Raw genomic sequence first — 20,032 nt, 5'->3', positions numbered from 1 at the left:
GAAAAGAGGGTTGTGCGAACTTGAAGACAGTATCTTTGCAACTGTCTGTAATTGATACATTAATATTAACTTCTCTATAATTCTAACGTTGTCTCTGTTTCTGCTTCCTGATGCAGGTTAAAGACATGATGAGAAGATGGAGGACACACCTGGTGGTCCAGTTCCACCTCTGATCCTCATCAAACAGTTTGGTACTTGATTGGTACCTGGAGGTCAAAGGATCCTTTGTACAAATAGTGAAGGCTCAAAGAAAAAGGAAGACATTTAGGTGACTAAGGTGTGAACATGGTGTCAAAGGCAGGTAAAGTCCTCCACCTGTATGTTGAGGTGAGGTCTGTTGATGAGGAGGAAGGGAAGGTGCCAGAGGATCGGACCGGTCACCTGATGCTCCCATGCCCAGACGTCCTCCCTCACTCCCAGAGGAGCTCCACCCGCTCCAGCCCCAGCCGCAGTCCGGATCTTTCTCCAGTCTCTCAGCACCATACCGGGGTTGGAGGACACAGTTTATCTTCTCCTAAGTCCTCCTCCAGGCACACAGTCAGCTTTCAACTTGCAAACCCTGATGCAACAGGGTCTCCCACCCAGGTCCAGCGGCAGGATGTGTCGTACGACAGTTTCGGTCAGCTGCTCAGTGTCCTTGCACCTGCAATGACCAGTCCAGGCCAGCATGGCTCACTTGGACCCCCCCGTCCCTCTGACATGGATCCCTACCAGGGGAGAGTGCTTATCTCACCATCTTCCACTTCATCTGGGAGGCTGACTGTACCGTCCACACCCACCAACAACCGCTTGTCCTATGAGGTCCCAGAGGTGGGGGGTGAGGAGGGGAAGACATCTGTGGTGTCCTATGGCTACATAGAGAAGTCTAATGTTCACAACTTCAGGGGGCGCCGTACCTCAGTGTGCCAAAGTGAGTTGGACCATCCTCTGAACAGAATGGAGGGGCAGCCGCTGCCCAACCATCTCCGGAAGAGGCTGAGCGACCCAGTGTGGTACAATGGTCAGTCCGGTCAGGGCGAACTTTACCCGAGTCACGCCTACCCGTCTCAGAATCAGTCTCCACGGGGCTCACCTTACATGCAGAGGGCTTCAGTGGACGCAGTTGCCAGAGATGCCACCTACAGGGCCTTGGAGGAGTTTGGATCCCCAGAACTCAGGCGTAGATATGCTGGTCACAGCCCAGAGAATTGCAGCCCGACCCTGCCGCGGCACTACCAGTATCCTCGCTGCCGGTCCTGGGGGGGGTCACCTGTCCTGCCCCGTAACACCCTCACCCTGCCGTCCAAGACCCAGCTCCTGGGGCTAGATAAGGGCGCCTGCCGTGGTTCACTGAATGGATTACCTAGAAGTCCTGCCTCTGACCACCTATGTGCCCATTCTGGGTACTCCACCCACTCAGTGGCTCCACCCTCTCATTTCCCGCCCCAGAGCTACCAGAGGCCATGGGCAGGGGGCGAGAGCCCCAGGTTATCCAGCAAGTTTCATCCTCCTTTACCGGCAGGGAGACCCACAGACATCCAACATGAGATGCCAGCAAACCATTACCCCACCAGCAACCACTCTAGGACTGGCTACCAAGCTATTGGAAGCCCCCAACACACAGTTAATAGCAGCTATAGTGCTCACATCCCCAACACCAGCCAAAATGCTGCAGACAGTATACACTACAGTGCTAATCATAACTTGACAAACAAGACTCACTATAATTCGTCACGCTGCAGCAGTAGAGCCAGTGACACCGTCAGCCCAACCAATGGAAGGAGAAGCGTCTCCCCATCCTCAAATGCTGAAATGGCGTCCAAGTTGGCTGTGGAGGCTGCCAAACTGTCCACCATCTTTGCAGACAGACGAACTCCCTCTCCATCGTCGTCTCAAGCAGAGTCACTGAGGTCAGAGAGTCCAAAGACAGGAGGGCCATTCCTGAGAGAATCACAACCTTATGCCACTCTTCACAGACAAAACTCCCCTGAGCCTTCGCAGGCTGACAAACAGAACCACAGATCCAAAACAGACAAAGCAATCCCTCAGACCAGACCGGGACGTGTCTCACCTCTTTTACCCCAGAAAGGCCTATCTTTACCAGCGTCACCAGCCATGCCTGCTAGGTTGCACCGTGCAGCCGCCTCTCAGTCACCAGTCCTGGACCCACGGCACCAACATGGGTCATCACTTACCAAGGACACGTCATCCCTGCACCGCTACCAGCCACCACAGTTCACTGGGGACCGTCAATCACCTGGCATGGAGCTGAAGCAGTATGATCACCTCTTTGATAGATCACCAAGAGACAGCCCTGAACTCTCTAAGAGGCTTCTCTCCAGCCAAAACGCAGAGGCTCTGCCTGTGAGCTCGGCCTCCAGGCACCAGGAGTGGAGGGAGACCGCATCAGTCCACCAGGGAGACAAACTCTGTGAAGAAAACTACAGACAGTCGAGAGTTCACCCTCCAAGCAAAGAGGAGTACCACAGCAAGGTTGGGGTAGATAAAGGAGTAGAGATGTTAGTTCAGGGGTACCAGACACCAGTTATCAGCCTGTCCAAGGATCAGAGAGAGGAGGTTCAAGATCACAGCATGGCTGCTGGGACGTCCTCTCAAAGCTCCAGTGGGGTAACAGGCAGCATGGGAGACAGTTCCCCGCTGGATCGAAACAGTCCGTCGCCTGAAACCTCAAGCCAGTCCAGCCATGACACAGCAGACACCGGCTCAGGGATACAGGTCGGCTGGACGGGAGGGTGGTCAGGGTTTGGTTTAATGTGTGTGAGGAAGTAATTTAGACAGTGTGTATGTTTCCATCATGTAATTATAAATTGTCACATTACCACTCAATCAAAAAACAATAAATATGTTGCAGAAATCCAAATTCTTTTAATCTTGTGGCGTTTCAATCATCAGAGTATCTGATCAGTAAAATATGAAAAACAACCAACAACTTCACCTCCCATGAAGCTTTGGCATGACTAAAAGAGGAAGCATGGTCCACGGAAACACCAAACGCAGATGCGTCAAGCTACGCAAGATCTACATCCCGTGTCGTTGTGTTCTGAAACGTTTCAGCTGAAAATTGTACGGAATGCAAGCGTGAGCTGTAGTGTGAGCGTTCAACCTTCAGGCGCGTTGTTTCGCTTCTGACTAGTTTGACGAAGCTTGAGCTGAACATCTGTTGTCTCTCTCTCTCTCTCTCTTTCCTTCTGTGCAGGAGGTTCATATTCCATCATGGACACAAAGTTTATTTAGAAAAGCTCTGATTAGCTTTCTGGCACCCCTGACTGTTGGTAGCTCCACCCGTATGTAGCGGATGTTGAATCTGTTCACTCAGGACTCACTGAGCCCGGCGTCGTTATTTGTGTTTGTGTACTTGCGTGGACCATGTTTCTACTCTTATGAATCGATGGGACGAAACATTTTAAAATGCCTTAAAGCTGCTGTAAGCGTCATCGTCATTTTATCTACCTTCCTGTCTGTTAGCGTTAGCAGGACGTTAGCAGTCCGCTCCCTCCTCTCAGTCACCAGACACGGCAGCAGACAGCAGGATCCTGGTCCCGGACAGGACCGCCTCTTTATGTAGTTCTCTGTCCTGATTGGATAAAGTGGGCAGAGATACCAAAACAATGTATTTTCTCTTATAGTGCTCGAGCAGGAGAGACATGAGTTACTGTTTGAAAAACAAATTCTAATTCGACAGTGACGCTCACAGCAGCTGAGACAGTTTGATGAAGCTGTTTCTGATGGTGCGACAGATCTGTACGCTCTCATCGGTCCTGCTGTCCTGAAGGCCTGAGAGACCTTTTTAAAAGTTAGATAACATATTCATTATTTTTCAGAGGAGGTCAAACAAATCTTCACTAATTGATTTTAAAACAGTTTTCTATGATTGTGTAACGCAGTGGTAAAAAACACTGTCAGCGCAGAGTTGCTGTGTAACTCCCTCTGACTCCCGGACGTGGATCTGAAACAGATTATGTTTTCTCTCCTCCTGCAGTCGGACAGCAGCTCAGCAGCGACTCCGTCCTCGAGATCACAGAAGATCGCCCAGGCCAAGTGGGAGTTCCTGTTTGGAGGGAAGAAGGAGGAGACTCGCTGCAGTAAAGGTACCGCAGGTAACATTATGACCGCGATACCTCAAGAACGCTTTGAGGGAATTCAAACGTCCACCAGAATCAAAGGTCAAAGTTCACTGAGACCTCACAAAACACACTTTGGGCCATTACTCAACAACTTCTATAATAATTACAACAAAATTACACTCAAAAACATCCAGCAGGATAAAATGATGACGTGATGATATTCTTTATCCAAAAGTAAAGAAGTGTTGTGGCTGTTATTCACACCACAGTTTAGGACAGCAGGAGCAACAACTGTGATTCTTCATTTTTAAATCACGTTTAGATTAGAAAAAAGGAAAAAATAAATAATTCACAGCTAAAGGGGAATAAAACTGAAGCAGCAACAAAGTCCCAAATCATAGAAATGGATAACATTTTATCCTGACTGATATTTTACGTGTTATTTAAACTCCTCAGTGCTTCGTGGCGTTCAGGGACTGCACAGAAACTTCAGAACAGAAAACTGCTACATTTAAAAACTCAGCAGTGTTTTCTTCCCAAACCGTGTCGCACCTCCACCTGTGGTTCACCAGCAGCAGTTTCCCTGGCGATGGTGTTATTTTCAGCTGTAGTTTTTGTTTACGTCACTTTTAGCTTCCAGCGGGTTAAAGGGCCATTCCGTCTCTTCTGTTGTGTTCGGCCATGTAAACAAGCAGCTTCAGCCTCGTCTAAGCCAATTAGTCGAAGCTTACCATCAGCGAGAAAAGGTCTCACAGTACTGAGCTCCACTCACAGGTGTTACTACACACCACTACTCACTTCCTGTTCTTTATTTAGCATCGTGTCTGTGTCCGTATGAAGACATGTGTTCTAATTAATTAATCTGATGTTATGTAATGAGTAATGTTTCCCACCTTCAGTGGAGACTTCCTCCTGCTCTGTTTCAGACTGATGTCCATGTGTTTGAATTAGATTAGCTGATAAAGATATGTCAGCTGATCAATGAATAAACAAGTCCTACATATAACTGAATGCATCAGTTAGTTCTACTGTTAGTTTAAGAATTAAATTCAGTGTAAAAAGAAAACAGAATCTTTTTCCTTCAACTATTTTAAACTGTTTTTATATTTCCTCCAAATAAATAGTTGAAGTTAATTGATGAATAATTTCAGATCTGCAGGCGATGTTCATGTTTTTGCAGAAATGAATGAAACATAAATTAACATTTTGATAAAAGTCTCTTAGATTTGGTTATTAAACAAACACATAAACATGTAAACATATTTTTAACATTTGCACTTTTGCAGATTCAAACATGGTTGATATGAATGTTTTGAGTTTTGATGGGAATGATTTCTGGTTCTACATTATGTTTTGTGCAGATTAGATTTATCTTTAAATTGCTAAATGATAACTGACATATGAAGGAATGTGACAGACAGTCTGGAGCTCAGTTATATTTAGTGACTGTGTTTATGAAACTGTATCATCTGCATAGAAACGTGTCTTCATCATGTTCCTTCCACATGTCTTTGTAAAAATGGACGTTTATGTCTCCAGACTTTAGTCGTCAACATAAACGTGTCCTTCTGTCCAGCAGGCGCTCCGTCCGACACGCCTCCCACCAGCAGCTCGCCCAGCCCCACCCCCCCCTCTTCCCTCTATCTGACACTACCCAATCAGAGAAGGGGGCGGGACCACGAGGGTCAAAAGTTGTCCCACCACAAGGTGCGGCAGGTCGAGGTGGAACTGACCTCCAACTCAAGAGGCTCCACCCCCAAGACCGGCATCATCCGCCAGACCATCAAATACTCTGAGACGGACCTGGACGCGGTGCCGCTGCGCTGCTACAGGGAGACCGACCTGGACGAGGTGATTTCATGGAGTTAACTTCACCTGGAATCAGAGTGTCTTCATGTTCATGAGTGATAATGATGGTGTTTATCGTGCAGGTGATGCGGGCGGAGGCCGAGGCAGCCGAGGAGGCGGACTCGGCCTTTGGGAGTAACCGCAGCGTCCTGGGAAACTCCAGCTTCAGCCCCGCTGACGCCTCCCCAAAGCCCCGCACGGGTGGCGGGAAGGAGGAGGAAGAGGAGGAGGAGGAGGAGGAGGAAGATGAGGAGGAGGGAGTGGTGAGCTGGGCCAGCGTGCGGATGCTGGGAGACAAACAGAGACAGAAAGCCACCAAGGAGGAGGACGAGGTGTTCAGCCTGCTGCTGCAGGGGTGAGAGCTCAAGGGCAGAACAACCCAAACCCGTCAGAACTTTAATGACAAACAGCGTTCAGGTCATGTGACCGATTAACTCACGTTCAGTGCTGACACACGTGTGACTCTGTGGGGTTGTTGAGGACGTGTTGACGTCGTGTTTATCTGTAGCTAAAGGTTGATGTTTGTTTACTTGTCAGGCCGCTGGAGGCGTCCAACAGTCATGGCGGGCTCAAGTCTCCGATCTCCATCGGCAGCCCCCGCCGGCCCTCCGAAAGTAACCTCGACTCTTTCAGCCGCCATTTTGAAAGCATCATGGAGTCTCACCGGGCCAAAGGCACCTCCTACAGCAGCCTGGACAGCGTGGACCTACTGACATCTGGATCCACGTCAGTGTTCACCTTCGACCTGCCGACGCTGACCCCAGAGATCCAGGTGAGGGCGGAGCTTACAATCATCACATCTGCTCTGTAGCTCACCTGTCTGACTGCGTCACACTCATGTGTTTGTGTGTTCAGAGTCAGATCTGTGACAGCGCCAAACAGATCATCGAGCTGAGCTTCGCCCCGCTCGCCCATCCAGACCCGTCTGCCCCCTCGGAGACATCTCGCTCCGAAATCACCCTCAGTGCCTCGGGGGCGGGGCTCCGCGGCGGCTCCAAGGACGACTGCGGCCCTCCGGTTCGATCCAAGTCGGAGAAAGAGACATGGCGTCGGTCCATCCTCAAAGATGGCTTCCGCAAGGCGAGCTCGGCACCGTCGCTCCACAACAACTCCAGGTGAGTCAGAGCTGAAGGTTCAGGTGTAGTCCGGGGACAGGAAGTGACTGCTCCAGGTTCTGCTGTTCACTTACATCAGGGTCAGGAGGACCAAGTAACTCACACATGAGAGAGTCTTCAGTCGTCCAAACTGCTGCCAGCTTAAAATGTTTCTGAGACACAAACCATCAGAATCAGAATCAGACTGAAACCTTCTGCAGTGACACGGATCAGCCACACGATGGCACCAGAGCGCCGCCATGACATCACAGCTCATGTTTACTGTGTGTGTGTGTGTGTGTGTGTGTGTGTGTGTGTGTGTGTGTGTGTGTGTGCATGTGTGTGTGTGTGTGTGTGTGTGTGCATGTGTGTGTGTGTGTGTGTGTGCGTGTGTGTGTGTGTGTGTGTGAACGCCCCGGCTGTCAGACAACACATGTGTTTAATTATAGAGAATCTGACGTGTAGCTGAGCTGGATACACACACACACACACACACACACACACACACACACACACACACACACACACACACACACACACACACAGTCCTGTGTAGGTGGTCAAAGAGTGCGACCTTGTTTTGTTCTGTGAGGTCAGAAGTGGAGAACAAACCAGCGTCTCACTCGACAGAAAAGATTTCTGCTCTGAAACGTTCTTCAGATATTTCTGTCTGTAATTTGGTGGTTTGTGTGGAGAAAAGTTAACGAGCTGAAAACTCCAACAACACATTGTGTTCACAGTGTGTGCGTGTGTGTGTGTGTGTGTGTGTGTGTGTGTTCGTGCAGACAGAAGGGTGTGGCTCTCATTGTGTTTTATGTTAAATATGCAGTCACATATAAACTTCATCCGTCTGAACTCTGATGTTCATGTTTCACTCTGTGAGAAACAAGAAGACAGAAACACTTTTAATAACTGTATGTTTAACAGCAGAAGTACAGATCCAAACACTCACACACTGACTGGACCCTAACTGATCAATCTGCTTATTCAGATTAGTTACATGTTCAATAACATCATGACAGGAATCATCAGTAACGAGACATCAGGCCAGCAGCTGATCACTGTTATCAATCAATCATTTAATAGAGTGTCAATACACTTCACAGCTGAATTAAAAACCTAAAAAAGACTTTTTATCAGAAAACAAATGTTTGGTTCTGGCAGGAATTTCACAGTCAGATTGTTTTAATGCTGCTGGACCGACGTACAGTTTCAACTTCTTAGAAAACTTTGATTGATTTTGACATAATTGAAAAGTTCAGATGAACTTTTGTTTCTAGGGAAGGTTTTATTTTAATACATTAGATGATTTGTTTCTTCTGAAATGTGTAAAACATGAACGTAATTAATCAGAATACATAAAAACACGACAGGAATGAACAAACAGACTGTTCACGTCTCATTCTGTCGACTTCCTAATAATAATGATCAAAGGTTAGCTTCAGGTTAGCTTCAGGTTAGCTTCAGGTTAGCTTCAGGTTAGCTTCAGGTTAGCTTCAGATTAGCTTCAGGTTAGCTTCAGATTAGCTTCAGATTAGCTCAGGTTAGCTTCAGGTTAGCGTTAGCTTCAAACGAACATGATGTGGACTCTTGTGTGGAGGACGTAACTGACCAGGATTCAAACATGAATATGTTTAATGTACTTTTAGCTGAGACGTTGTCAGGTTCCGTCGTCCGTCACATTTTTATGAATGTGATGTTTCAAAAACTTAAATTTGTTATAAATTGACACAGTTATCACGAGTCCAGAAGACCTGATGAGGATTTGGTGATCTGCATGATTAGAGAAATACCTGCGGTGGGCTGGAGGCTCGTGGATCTGGTTTGTAGTGACTCTTGAACCTGATTGGTCCGTGTGTCAGGACGCCATGTTTCTCTGTGGTGGGCTTCTTGTTGATCGGTTCTGCTTCCACATCCTCTCGTGTCGTACGTTTAACCAAACCAGCAGCAGCTCTGCTCTCAGGCTGAGTCAGTGCTGCTGCTCTGCTATTACTGACTCTGTGAAGTCTGTATTTAACAACGAGTCGACGTCTCATTATTCACTCCATGTCTGCGTGTCGGCTCACCTCAGGAAACCTCTGTTTAGAGAGTCGTCAGTGTTTTAGATTCAAACAGCAGAGAGTCAGTCAGGATCTCCTCAGACGTCCGCTGACTCCTGCTCAGTCTGAGAGTCCCGACATGTTGTCTTCACCGGCTGACAGCTGGCTTCCTCACAGCTCTGGGATCAGTCCCTCCTACCTCTGTTTCTTTCTCCAAATTACATCCCAGAGTTATCTTGTTTTTTCAAACAGGACGTGTCAGTAACGCTCTGTGATGATGTCACAGCACAGTTAGCTGCTGTCTCATGTTAGCGCTGCTGTATTTACACACACAAAACAGTGTGAGAAACGAGCTGTAGATGACTGTTGATGAGAGGATTTCTCTGATTTGCTGTATTTGCGTTTCCTGCGTATGTTTCTGAGGCCTCAGTGAAATATATCGTGTTTCCTGTGGCTGCTTCACAATAAAAGCCCTGTGTGTTTGTCCGGGTGAAGCAGCAGCAGAAAGGACTGTTGTGTTAGCGTTAGCATCAACTTCAAGTGTGTTTCAGTCCCTCATGTGATGGCGGACCCTGCCACTATCAATATACACTACAATATGGAGAGATAATTAATGCATGACTACACGTATACAAATCTTAATTAGTTTAGTTTAGCTTTAGCTGTAGCTAACGGCTAACTGCTGAAGTGAAGCTAGTTTTTCAGGCAGTGATGAAACTTCCTCTGAACTGAAGGAATGAAAACAGTGAAAGTGCAGCTGGAGGAGTTCTCTGTTTTCCTTTGGCCTCCCTCCTCCACCCCTCCTCCCCCTCCTCCCCTCCTCCACCCCTCCACCTCCTCCTCCCCCTCCTCCACCCCTCCACTCCTCCACCCCTCTACTCCTCCACCCCTCCACCCCTCCCCCTCCTCCTCCTCCACTGGGTGTGGACGCACAGCACTCACATTCAAACACAAACTTTATTGTTTCCAGTCGACAAATAAACTGAACCAGAGAGTTTCTGTCTTCTTCTTCTGCGTCCCATTCTAATGAGGAGACACACGCACACACACGCACACACACACACACACACACACACACGCACACGCACACGCACACACACACACACACACACACACACACACACACACACACACACACACACGCACACACTTTTATCAGCTTATAGAGGGAAATTCCAGATGGATTCATTCAGCCAGCGTTTCAGAGACGGGATGGAAAGAAAGACCTCCCACTCCTGTCAGACACTCCCTGAACCCTCCCCCCCCCTCTCCTCCCCCTCTCCCTCCCTCCCCTCTCCCTCCCTCCTCTGTGGATCTTTTCCATCTGTTGTCTGGGCGTCGTGACCTCTGACCTCTGACCTGTTTAATGCTCGGCTGCTGGTTGAGGAGTTGCAGACGTTCCTTTATTGTTTAACTTCTTCACCGGCACTAATGAAAGTTTGAAGTCACTGAATTAGTTCATGAACGGAGTCAAATGAATGAAAAGACTTTTATTTGGTAGTTTTTTGTGCACAATAATTCATCTTCATCAGATTATATTTATATATTTATATGAACAAACCTGGTTTGATTGTCAGCAGAGTTGTATTAAACTGTACAGATGAACTGAAAAACAAAACTTCTCATTATCCACCACTTATCTGTGAGGGGCGGAGGGGTCGCCGGGTTACTGGGTACAAAAAACATTTGTGTTTTATTTTAGTAATAAAAACTGAATGAAAAGTTCTGATGATAATAATAATAATAATAATAATAAATACTTTATTTTTGGATAAGGACAATGCACATTAATGAACATTGAAAAGAACAAGAAGACATGAACAGGACAAACACAGATCAGTACTGAGGCTCAGACGACACCAAACTGTAATGACATTCTCAAACACACAGCTTTAATTCATTAATGAGCACTTTGGTGTTCCGGACTCTTTGTTTTCCTCCTGGTTCTGCTCGGTGCTTGTTGATAGAACCGGACGAGTTCTTCTGATGTTTCTCGCTGGATTGAAGCGTCTTTGTGTTTGTAAGACGAGAAGTGAGAAACGTGTCGGATGAAAACTTCCAGGAAGGTCGATGGAGTGAAAGGAAGGTAAGAGGAGACAAAGAGAGGAAGACGGGAAGGAAAGGACATGAGGAGGAGGAGGAGGAGGAGGAGGAGCGTCCCGGGTCAAACAGGGGAGGAAACACAAACCTCCTCCCCCCTCAGAGGAGGAAAATAAGCCAGCTGATGGACGAGAGGGGAGGAGGAGAGCCGACTGAGACGAGAGCCGGAGAGAAAGTTGTGCTGTGAAGTTGTTGAAAGAAAAGCTGCTGCTGAGATTTTGAAAGTGTTGAAGAAACCAGGAAGACGAGGAAGAGGAAGAGGAGGAGGAGGAGAAAGAGGAGGAGGAGGAGGAGGAGGAGGAGAAGAGGAGGAGGAGGAGAAGAGGAGGAGGCAGGAGCTGACAGCAGTGAGGAGGAGAAGTGCAGCAGACTGAGAGCAGACGGATTAGAGGAGGAGGCGCTGCTGCTGCCGAGGAGGAAACACAAAGACAGACTGAATCAGGAACAGATGATGTCGTGTTTTTATGATGTCATCACATTAACATTTGGATGATGTCACTCGGTTTCCCTCGGTAACAGAGGACATCGATGTGGATGTCGGCTGATTGGCGGCTGCCCGCCCGCTGACATCACAGGCTGGCTGTGAGAGTGGGCGGGGCCTCGCCAACATGGCCAACTACCTGCTGTGCTGGGGGGGCGGGGCTCTGGAGGACAGGTACCTGTACTCCCCGCCCTACCCCGCCGTGTACAGGTGAGTCGCTGCTCAGATACCTGACATCATTCAGTGTCTTGATTAGAAAAATAGTCCTGATGATATAAAGTGAAGTGTCGTAGTCCTCAGAACGGCCCGGTACAGGTCCACGGCCCGGTGCTGGTCCACGGCCCGGTGCCGGTCCATGGCCCGGTACAGGTCCATGGCCCGGTACAGGTCCACGGCCCGGTGCCGGTCCATGGCCCGGTACAGGTCCACGGCCGGGAAAGGTCCATGGCCCGGTGCTGGTCCACGGCCCGGTGCTGGTCCACGGCCCGGTACAGGTCCACGGCCTGGTGCTGGTCCACGGCCCGGTGCTGGTCCACGGCCCGGTGCTGGTCCACGGCCCGGTACAGGTCCATGTCCCGGTACAGGTCCACGGCCCGGTACAGGTCCATGGCCCGGTACAGGTCCACGGCCCGGTACAGGTCCACGGCCCAGTGCTGGTCCACGGCCAGGTGCTGGTCCACGGCCCGGTACAGGTCCACGGCCCGGTACAGGTCCACGGCCCGGTGCTGGTCCACGGCCCGGTACAGGTCCACGGCCCGGTACAGGTCCATGGCCCGGTACTGGTCCACGGCCCGGTGCTCGCCCTGCGACACGGCCCCCATGTGCTGAACATGCTCTGTGGAAAGACAGCCTTGTTTAACCATCCCGTCCACAGGGGGCGCCAGAACCAGCAGAACATGAAGGTTCTTGTAGCTTTAAGTCTTTTTGAATAGGAGTATTTGTACTCTGTTGTTAGTCTGGTTCTGCAGTAGAGGATCTGAACACTTCACTGCTCCAGCGCTCGTGTCAGAGGAACACCCAGCAGCAGCGTCGTCGTGCTGAACGTAGAAAACATGAAGTCAGACGCTTCAGACGGCGGATGTGAGTGTTTTGACCCTCCAGGCTCTCCGTACATCAGCGTCTTCAAACTGAACGCAGATCAGATTTTAGAACAGCTGAAACAAACCAGGAACCAGCTTCATGTCAGAGCACACACTGACCTTTGACCTTCACTGACAGTCTGTTGAGATCACATGACCCTGAGTTGGACCCGGGGATCCTCCTGGTGGACCGGCTCCTCCCGTCTGTCCTGGTTGGGTTCAGTTCTGGTGCTGAACCGATGAAGCGGTCGCTCTGACTCAGCGGGAACCGTCTCTGCTCGGAGGCTTCGGCTTCAAACAGACTCCACGATGAAGCTTCATGATGAGGCTGGTGTCTGCAGGCGGAGCTGATCATCTATTATGGATCAGAGCCGCGTTCACAGCCGGGCCTGAGCAGAACATGTGAACTGTGTGTACCGCTGCCCGCACACTGACGGAGCATCAGAGAGGAGCTGATGGAGCCTTCAGTCAGGACACAGACAGACAGTCGGCCATGATGGACGCACATGAAACTGTGTGTGTGTGTGTGTGTGTGTGTGTGTGTGTGTGCGTGTGGTGTGCGTGTGTGTGTGTGTGTGTGTGTGTGTGTGTGTGTGTGTGAGTGTGTGTGTGGTTTGGTTGTTGTGGGTCCAGACTGACACACCCTGGACAATAACAGCCTGAGACTGTCTCTGTGTTTGTCGGGACTTCCTGTCGTTTCTTTCTTCTGTTTCTGTCTGTGTTGGTGAGACGGGCCGTCCTCGGTTCAGAGCCGTGCCGGGTCGTCTGTTCTGCTCTGGATCTGTTGTGTTTTGGTTCTGGTGAATTAGATTGGAAGTGTTGAGACTCTGGTTCAGACTTCAGATGTTTCTGTGTTGTGTTCTGTGGACAGAGGTGTTGATGTGAAGGGTCCACGTTGCGTTCAGGGACACACTGAACTGCTCCATTAGTTATTGTTGATGCTCTTCAACAGAATATTATACGGGAGGCACTTTATCTTTACTGTCCTGCTCAAGAAAAACGACTTCTTCTGCATGTTGGTTCAGTTTCTCACACAGCGTGAAAGATGGATGGAAACGTTAGCTGGAGTTAGCTGAGACGGCGTGACGTGGACGAGGAGGTCTCACCTCTCTGCTCATCTTAAAGGGATATTCCAGTGTAAGTTTAATCCATGGTCTAACACACCGTGACACTGAGTAAGACCCCATCTCGAGAGATCAAGTTAGCAGACCGCTAGCTTACGTAGATTTAGCATCCTCAGAAAAGACCGCATGATAACAATACACTGCAGTATACGCCTCCAACAAGAAACCGCCATCAAAAAGCCACAAATAATGTTCAGAACAGCACCAACAGTACAAACAGGGTCCCAGCACTTAGTTCAAATCATCAAACATCTGCTGGCTTTGATGGATTTCTATTGTAAAGTGAACACAGCTCACCACTCTCCTGCAGCAGCTTCCTGTTGACGGGAAGTCCCGACGAGTCGATTACCGAGTGCAGTAGAGTTCCGCGGCTCATGGATGAAAATGTCTGATTATGACTCCATGGAAAAGCAATCAAAGTTCATATGTGTCTTACCTGCCGGTTTATAACAGTTATTATTGAGAGCGGACAGGGAAAAGAACAGAATTGAGCATTTCTAACCGCACTCGGTAATCGACTCGACTCGATGGATTAAATTTACGCTGGAATATCCCTTTAAAGAAGTGATTCATGTCAGAGAGTGAGATCGTAGCTTAGCTTAGCATAAAGACTGGAAGCAGAGGGAAACTGCTAGCCTGGCTCCGTCTTACAGTTAGAATCCAACAGGACACATCTCACTGAGGAGCGTTTCATCTGGTCTGTGAAATCAGAATGTCTGGATCCTGACAGAACCTGATCAGCTGGTTCTGTTCAGGTCCATCTGCTCAGTGCTGCAGTGTGTCAGTGTCTCCGGCTGGTGTGTGAGTCAGCTGGTTGTGTTGTTGTGTTGTGTTGGTGATGATCTGACGTCTGAACGCTTCACTCACTGTCGACTGAATCAGCTGCAGTGGTTTGACTCTTCGGACCGTTTATCTTTATTCACTGCCGACTGGTTCATCAGTACTTTTGTTCTTGAATTGAGGCATTTTATAAAAAACGTTTCTGTATTTATTTACAGTTATTTAGATTGTAAGTGGAATAAAGAAGCAGCGGATAAAGAACCTCCTCCACCTCCCACTCGTCTGTGCAGTCAGTGGAAGTGGACGCTGCAGTCAGACGTTGACTGGCCCCCAGTGGCTGCTGGGTAAAAAACATCAACAAAAAAAACAAGAATTTCCTGACGTCCTGTTGAGTGAAGTTCCCCGGCTGCTGGTGGAGAGGTTATTTCTGTCCTGGATGAATGGGTCTGCTGGTGGAGGAAGAACTCGCCGACAGAAACATCCGCACTCACACCAGCGAGCGTCAGGCGATCCTCTCGACCTGAAACTGACGCTGACACAGAATCCAAACTCTGAGTCAACTCGTCCAGAAGTAACAACATGTTCAGAAATAAATGATTTCATCTGCAACGTCAAAAACTGGAACTTCAAACTGATCATCACATTCTTCACTGATGTGATGTCACTTCCTGCTCTGTATGAAACAAACCGTCCATCACTGAGACAAACAGACTCCATGTTTCTACTCACAGACAGAAAGAAGTTCATGTAGAACATTTGCTGAATTAACAAGAAGGTCCAAATAATGCAGAATGAGTCAGAGACAGAGTTTCACAGAGTTTATAAAGTGTCTCCAACTCAACAACTCACTAAACTGACACATTTGTTAAGGGAGTCTGGGGACTTTCTCCACTTTCTCTACTTGCTTTTTCAGTTTTGGCGCCGACACTTTCACACTTCAATTTCACCCAAAATGGGGTGTGAAGCTGCCATCTATCACCCTGATGACATCACTGTGACATCATCAGGGTCACAGAAGATCTGTATTAACTATAAACTGAGCTGTATGTGTAAAATAGGTGTAATTCCCTCTTTAAATCAAACATCCTCCTGAAACACCTGAGCGAGCCCAGTCCACTGAAGGGAAGTTGGAGTTCATTAAGGGAAGTAGATGGTGACCACGCTGTGGTTCAACCACTTCTCCTTCTGACTCTCACTCACACTGAGACAGCGGTTCCTCCTGAGGCTCCACTTTCCTTTCAAAGTCGTTCTGTGTGAAGAGAGGCAGCGATGAAGAACCGGCTCAGTCCAACAACAACAACAACAACAGAGAGGTGCGTTGAATTAAAAATAATTCTCCCCAGCTCGGGTAAACTGCGAGTAAATGAAAGTGTATTGATCCCTGAGGGGACGCCGGTCGATGCAGCAGCAAACACTGCAGATATAAATAGACTGCAGTCTGAGAGGCTGAGGAGGAAACAGAAGCTCAGCACGGCTGCAGCGTGTTCACACAGCCAATCAATGGAAACAGTAACGCTATAAAGTTAAACTGAGGAGGCTGTTTCACCTGTGATGTGACTGCAGGTGATGATCTGTGGACGTTCAGTCTGGATGCTGACGACATGTTACTGAAGATCCAGACAGAAATGTCCCAGACTGGACACCGTCTCTGTTCACAGAGCCAGATGTGCGTGCTAACAGTCACGCTCACAGCTGTGTAAGGATACACACTCAGACACAGTGAGCTAAATGCTAACATACAAAGTTAGTGCTAACAGGCTGATGTTTAGCAGGTGACCTGTTGACCATGTCCACTCTTGTTTAGCCTGCTAGCATGCTAACATAAGCTAATGTTCCTTGATTTTGGACAGACTGGTGCTGCTAGCATGGCTTAAAAAATGAGGACATTTCCTGTAGTTTTGTCTTCTTTGAATGAGTCCGTTCTAATTTTGCTAAATCTGCATGATGAGGTCAGTCTGTCTTCAGCTGCCAGCAGTTCCTGTTTCCCCGTTACCATGGAAACAGACAACAGTCAGAGGTTTACTGCTGACGATGAAGGAAACCTTTAAATATGACATTTATGAGGCAAGACGTGAAGTTCTAATGGATGTCAGTCTGACCCGGGCTCAGTTACATCACTTACCTGCTGCACACACTGTGAGGACCAGAACACTCCTCTGAGTCAGCTGGACCTGTGATGTCATGGCGTCCATTATCCCCAGAGCTCTAAGAAGAAGATTTATATCATGTGACCTGAGGTCTGACAGGGTTGGAGGGGTTGTAGCACTGACATGGTACGAGTGGTTCTCCATCCAGGTGAGATGTTTACCTGGAGGATTTAATCCCATTTTTATCAAAGAACAGCGCCGCTAATGAAGCTACGCTAACTTAGTGACACGCAGTCTTCAACAGCTTCCCCATTTTTAAAATGTTGTGAAGCAGCATCACCAGACTCCATTAACAAATGTAGTGATTTTAAGAGTTGTTGAGTTAAAACAAACTGTATAACATTGTGAAACTCTGTCTCTGACTAATTCTGCATTATTGGTGCTTTCTTGTAAATTCAGCAAATTTTCCTTCTCTGCTCGTCAAACATCTGTGTGGAGAATGACACATAACGCTGTCATTATTAATGAAGCTGAGTAAAAGCTGTGTGACGAACTCTGAGAACGGGAACCTGAAATCATGGTAGTTTTCTCTCTGACTGAAAAGGGACCTGAAAGTCTTTAAATGTGTGTGTGTGTGTGTGTGTGTGTGTGTGTGTGTGTGTGTGTGTGTGTGTGTGTGTGTTTTCAGGGAGCGTCCGGTGAACCGCCCCCCCGAGCTGCTGTACCCTCAGCCGGACGTGGCGGAGCGTCTGGCGCTCGGTGGCAGCGACGACGCGCTGGCAAACGGCACGAAGGCCGACCTGCAGGCCGCCAAACGTCTCGCCAAGCGCCTCTACAACCTGGACGGCTTCAGGAAGTCCGACGTGGCTCGACACCTCAGCAAGAAGTCAGTGTGTGTCCCTGAGCTCATTACATATTCAGTAGGTCCTGATCAACTGTGATTGGTTACATTTGCTCCTGTGTGTCTGTCTGCAGTAACGAGTTCAGTCGGATGGTGGCGGAGGAATATCTGAGTAACTTTAACTTCACTGGTATGACCGTCGACCAGGCGCTCAGGTCAGTTCTGATACTTATTGATTTCTAATCAACAGAAAACAACATTAAACATTTGATTAGATCGAACTGAGCAGCAGCCGTGAAGAAGAAGAAACTCAGCTCAGTTCAAACTTTTCTGCTGCTTAATCAACATATGAAGAACTACGACTCCCATGGTGCATGTCACTGACAAACAGCCAATCACAGAGCTCCCTGACTGAGTTTTGTGTGTTCAGGATGTTTCTGAGACAGTTCGCTCTGATGGGCGAGACTCAGGAGAGAGAGAGAGTCCTGGCTCAGTTCTCCAGGAGGTACCGACAGAGTAACCCCGAGAGTGAGACCACTGAAGGTACCTGTCTGTCTGTACCTGTCTGTCTGTACCGTTGTACCTACCTGTACTGTCTGTACCTGCTGTCCTGTACCTGTCTGTACCTGTCTGTACCTGTCTGTACCTGTCTGTCTGTCTGTACCTGTCTGTCTGTACCTGTCTGTACCTGTCTGTCTGTACCTGTCTGTACCTGTCTGTACCTGTCTGTCTGTACCTGTCTGTACCTGTCTGTACCTGTCTGTACCTGTCTGTCTGTACCTGTCTGTACCTGTCTGTCTGTACCTGTCTGTACCTGTCTGTCTGTCTGTACCTGTCTGTCTGTACCTGTCTGTCTGTACCTGTCTGTACCTGTCTGTACCTGTCTGTCTGTACCTGTCTGTACCTGTCTGTACCTGTCTGTACCTGTCTGTCTGTACCTGTCTGTACCTGTCTGTACCTGTCTGTCTGTTGTTATGGCTGCTGGCAGTATGATTTTAACACTGTCTGTCCCACCTGTCTGTCTCACCTGTCTGTCTCACCTGTCTGTCTCACCTGTCTGTCTGTGTGCCTCAGACAGCGTCCACACTCTGACCTGTGCTGTGATGCTGCTGAACACGGACCTTCATGGAAACGTGAGTCACATTCAAACCTTCACGTTCAGTCAGCTGATCAACAGGAAGTCCTTAAACACATTTCACTGATCTCATGTACAAATAAACCGTCTCTGCAGCTGCACCAACATTAAATCATGATCATCCGATATTTAGTGTTCTGGTGCTTTCGACCCGACCCACAGTCTTCACACACTCTATACGTGTGTGTGTGTGTGTGTGTGTGTGTGTGTGCACTTTATGAAGCGGTGACACTTCTGCTCACTTGTTTAAGGAAGTGACGACTGTTACCATAGCAACAAGCTGTCCAACCACACTGAGCTGTGCGTGTGTCTGTGTGTGTGTTTTTCACACAGTATACACGTCTGCACATTTAACACACACAGTACTTGAGTAAATGTACTCAGTTACTTGTAAAGAGATCAGTTGATTAACTCTCTGTGTGTGTGTGTGTGTGTGTGTGTGTGTGTGTGTGTGTGTGTGTGTAGAACGTGGGGAAGAGGATGTCCTGCAGTCAGTTCATCTCCAACCTGGAAGGTCTCAACGATGGAAAAGACTTCCCTAAAGATCTGCTGAAGGTACGACTGACGCACACAGACACACACACACACTCTCACACTCTCACACACACACACACACACACACACACACACACACACACACACACACACACACACACACATACATACACACACATTTACACAACAGAGTCACTCAGGGGTCCTTCGTTTGTGATCGTCAGAGCAGAAAAGGAGAGATGCATTAATTTCAACTCTTCTTTATCACTGCCGGGCTGAACCAGTGCGTGTGTGTGTGTGCGTGTGTGTGTGTGTGTGTGTGTGTGTGTGTGTGTGTGTGTGTGTGTGTTTCTGTTTCTCCCACTCTTTTGTTTCCATCTCAGCCTCCGAGCGATCAACATGAATCTGCGTCACCTCTTCACCTCCACCACATCATCATCTCTTGCTCTGTTAATGTGTGTGTGTGTGTGTGTGTGTGTGTGTGTGTGTGTGTGTGTGTGTGTGTGTGTGTGTGTGTGTGTGTGTGTGTGTGTTGTGTTGCCTTCAGCTCGTCGCTGGTTTGATGGCTGCTGGTTGACGGTGTAGCAGTGAGTGTGTGGGCAGCAGCTCTGACTGAGCGGGAGAAAATCAGTGAACACAGAAAAACATGAATTATATTCAGTTTCATGTTTCATGCAGCTGGTTCACGTCACACTGCGCCTCACACACAGGTACAATAGGCAGGATTTAAGTAAAAGATCTTACAAAAGCCGAGTCAAACCGAGCAGCGCCCATTTGCTTTTCCATCAGCAGTTTGTTTGTGGTGAGTTGAGCCGGGCCGGAAACCTGAGAGAAAGTGCCTGAATCTCTTCAGTTCATCGCGTCC

General features: G+C 48.4%; 1 protein-coding gene across 4 annotated transcripts in view; it reads left to right on the top strand.

The window, feature by feature from the left end:
- The window catches only part of LOC115596635 (uncharacterized), a 41,636-nt gene that overhangs the window by 5,994 nt on the left and 15,610 nt on the right, over window positions 1-20,032 (top strand). The window contains exons 2-12 of one of the 4 annotated variants that reach the window (XM_030441881.1): window positions 117-2,715; window positions 3,980-4,088; window positions 5,644-5,915; window positions 5,996-6,267; window positions 6,450-6,684; window positions 6,768-7,027; window positions 17,385-17,582; window positions 17,672-17,752; window positions 17,968-18,080; window positions 18,612-18,670; window positions 19,138-19,227. In XM_030441881.1, the coding sequence (XP_030297741.1) occupies window positions 286-2,715; window positions 3,980-4,088; window positions 5,644-5,915; window positions 5,996-6,267; window positions 6,450-6,684; window positions 6,768-7,027; window positions 17,385-17,582; window positions 17,672-17,752; window positions 17,968-18,080; window positions 18,612-18,670; window positions 19,138-19,227 (4,119 nt within the window). In that variant the 5' untranslated portion in view covers window positions 117-285. Of the gene's footprint in view, window positions 1-116; window positions 2,716-3,979; window positions 4,098-5,640; window positions 5,916-5,995; window positions 6,268-6,449; window positions 6,685-6,767; window positions 7,028-17,384; window positions 17,583-17,671; window positions 17,753-17,967; window positions 18,081-18,611; window positions 18,671-19,137; window positions 19,228-20,032 lie in introns of all 4 variants that reach the window. The other 3 variants (XM_030441880.1, XM_030441879.1, XM_030441878.1) reach the window with 3 other exon arrangements.

The sequence above is a fragment of the Sparus aurata genome, chromosome 15, assembly GCF_900880675.1.
Source record: "Sparus aurata chromosome 15, fSpaAur1.1, whole genome shotgun sequence".
In the NCBI taxonomy this organism is placed as follows: domain Eukaryota; kingdom Metazoa; phylum Chordata; class Actinopteri; order Spariformes; family Sparidae; genus Sparus; species Sparus aurata.
The sequence above is the reverse complement of the archived record's forward strand: the minus strand, read 5'-3'. Positions and strand labels throughout refer to the sequence as shown.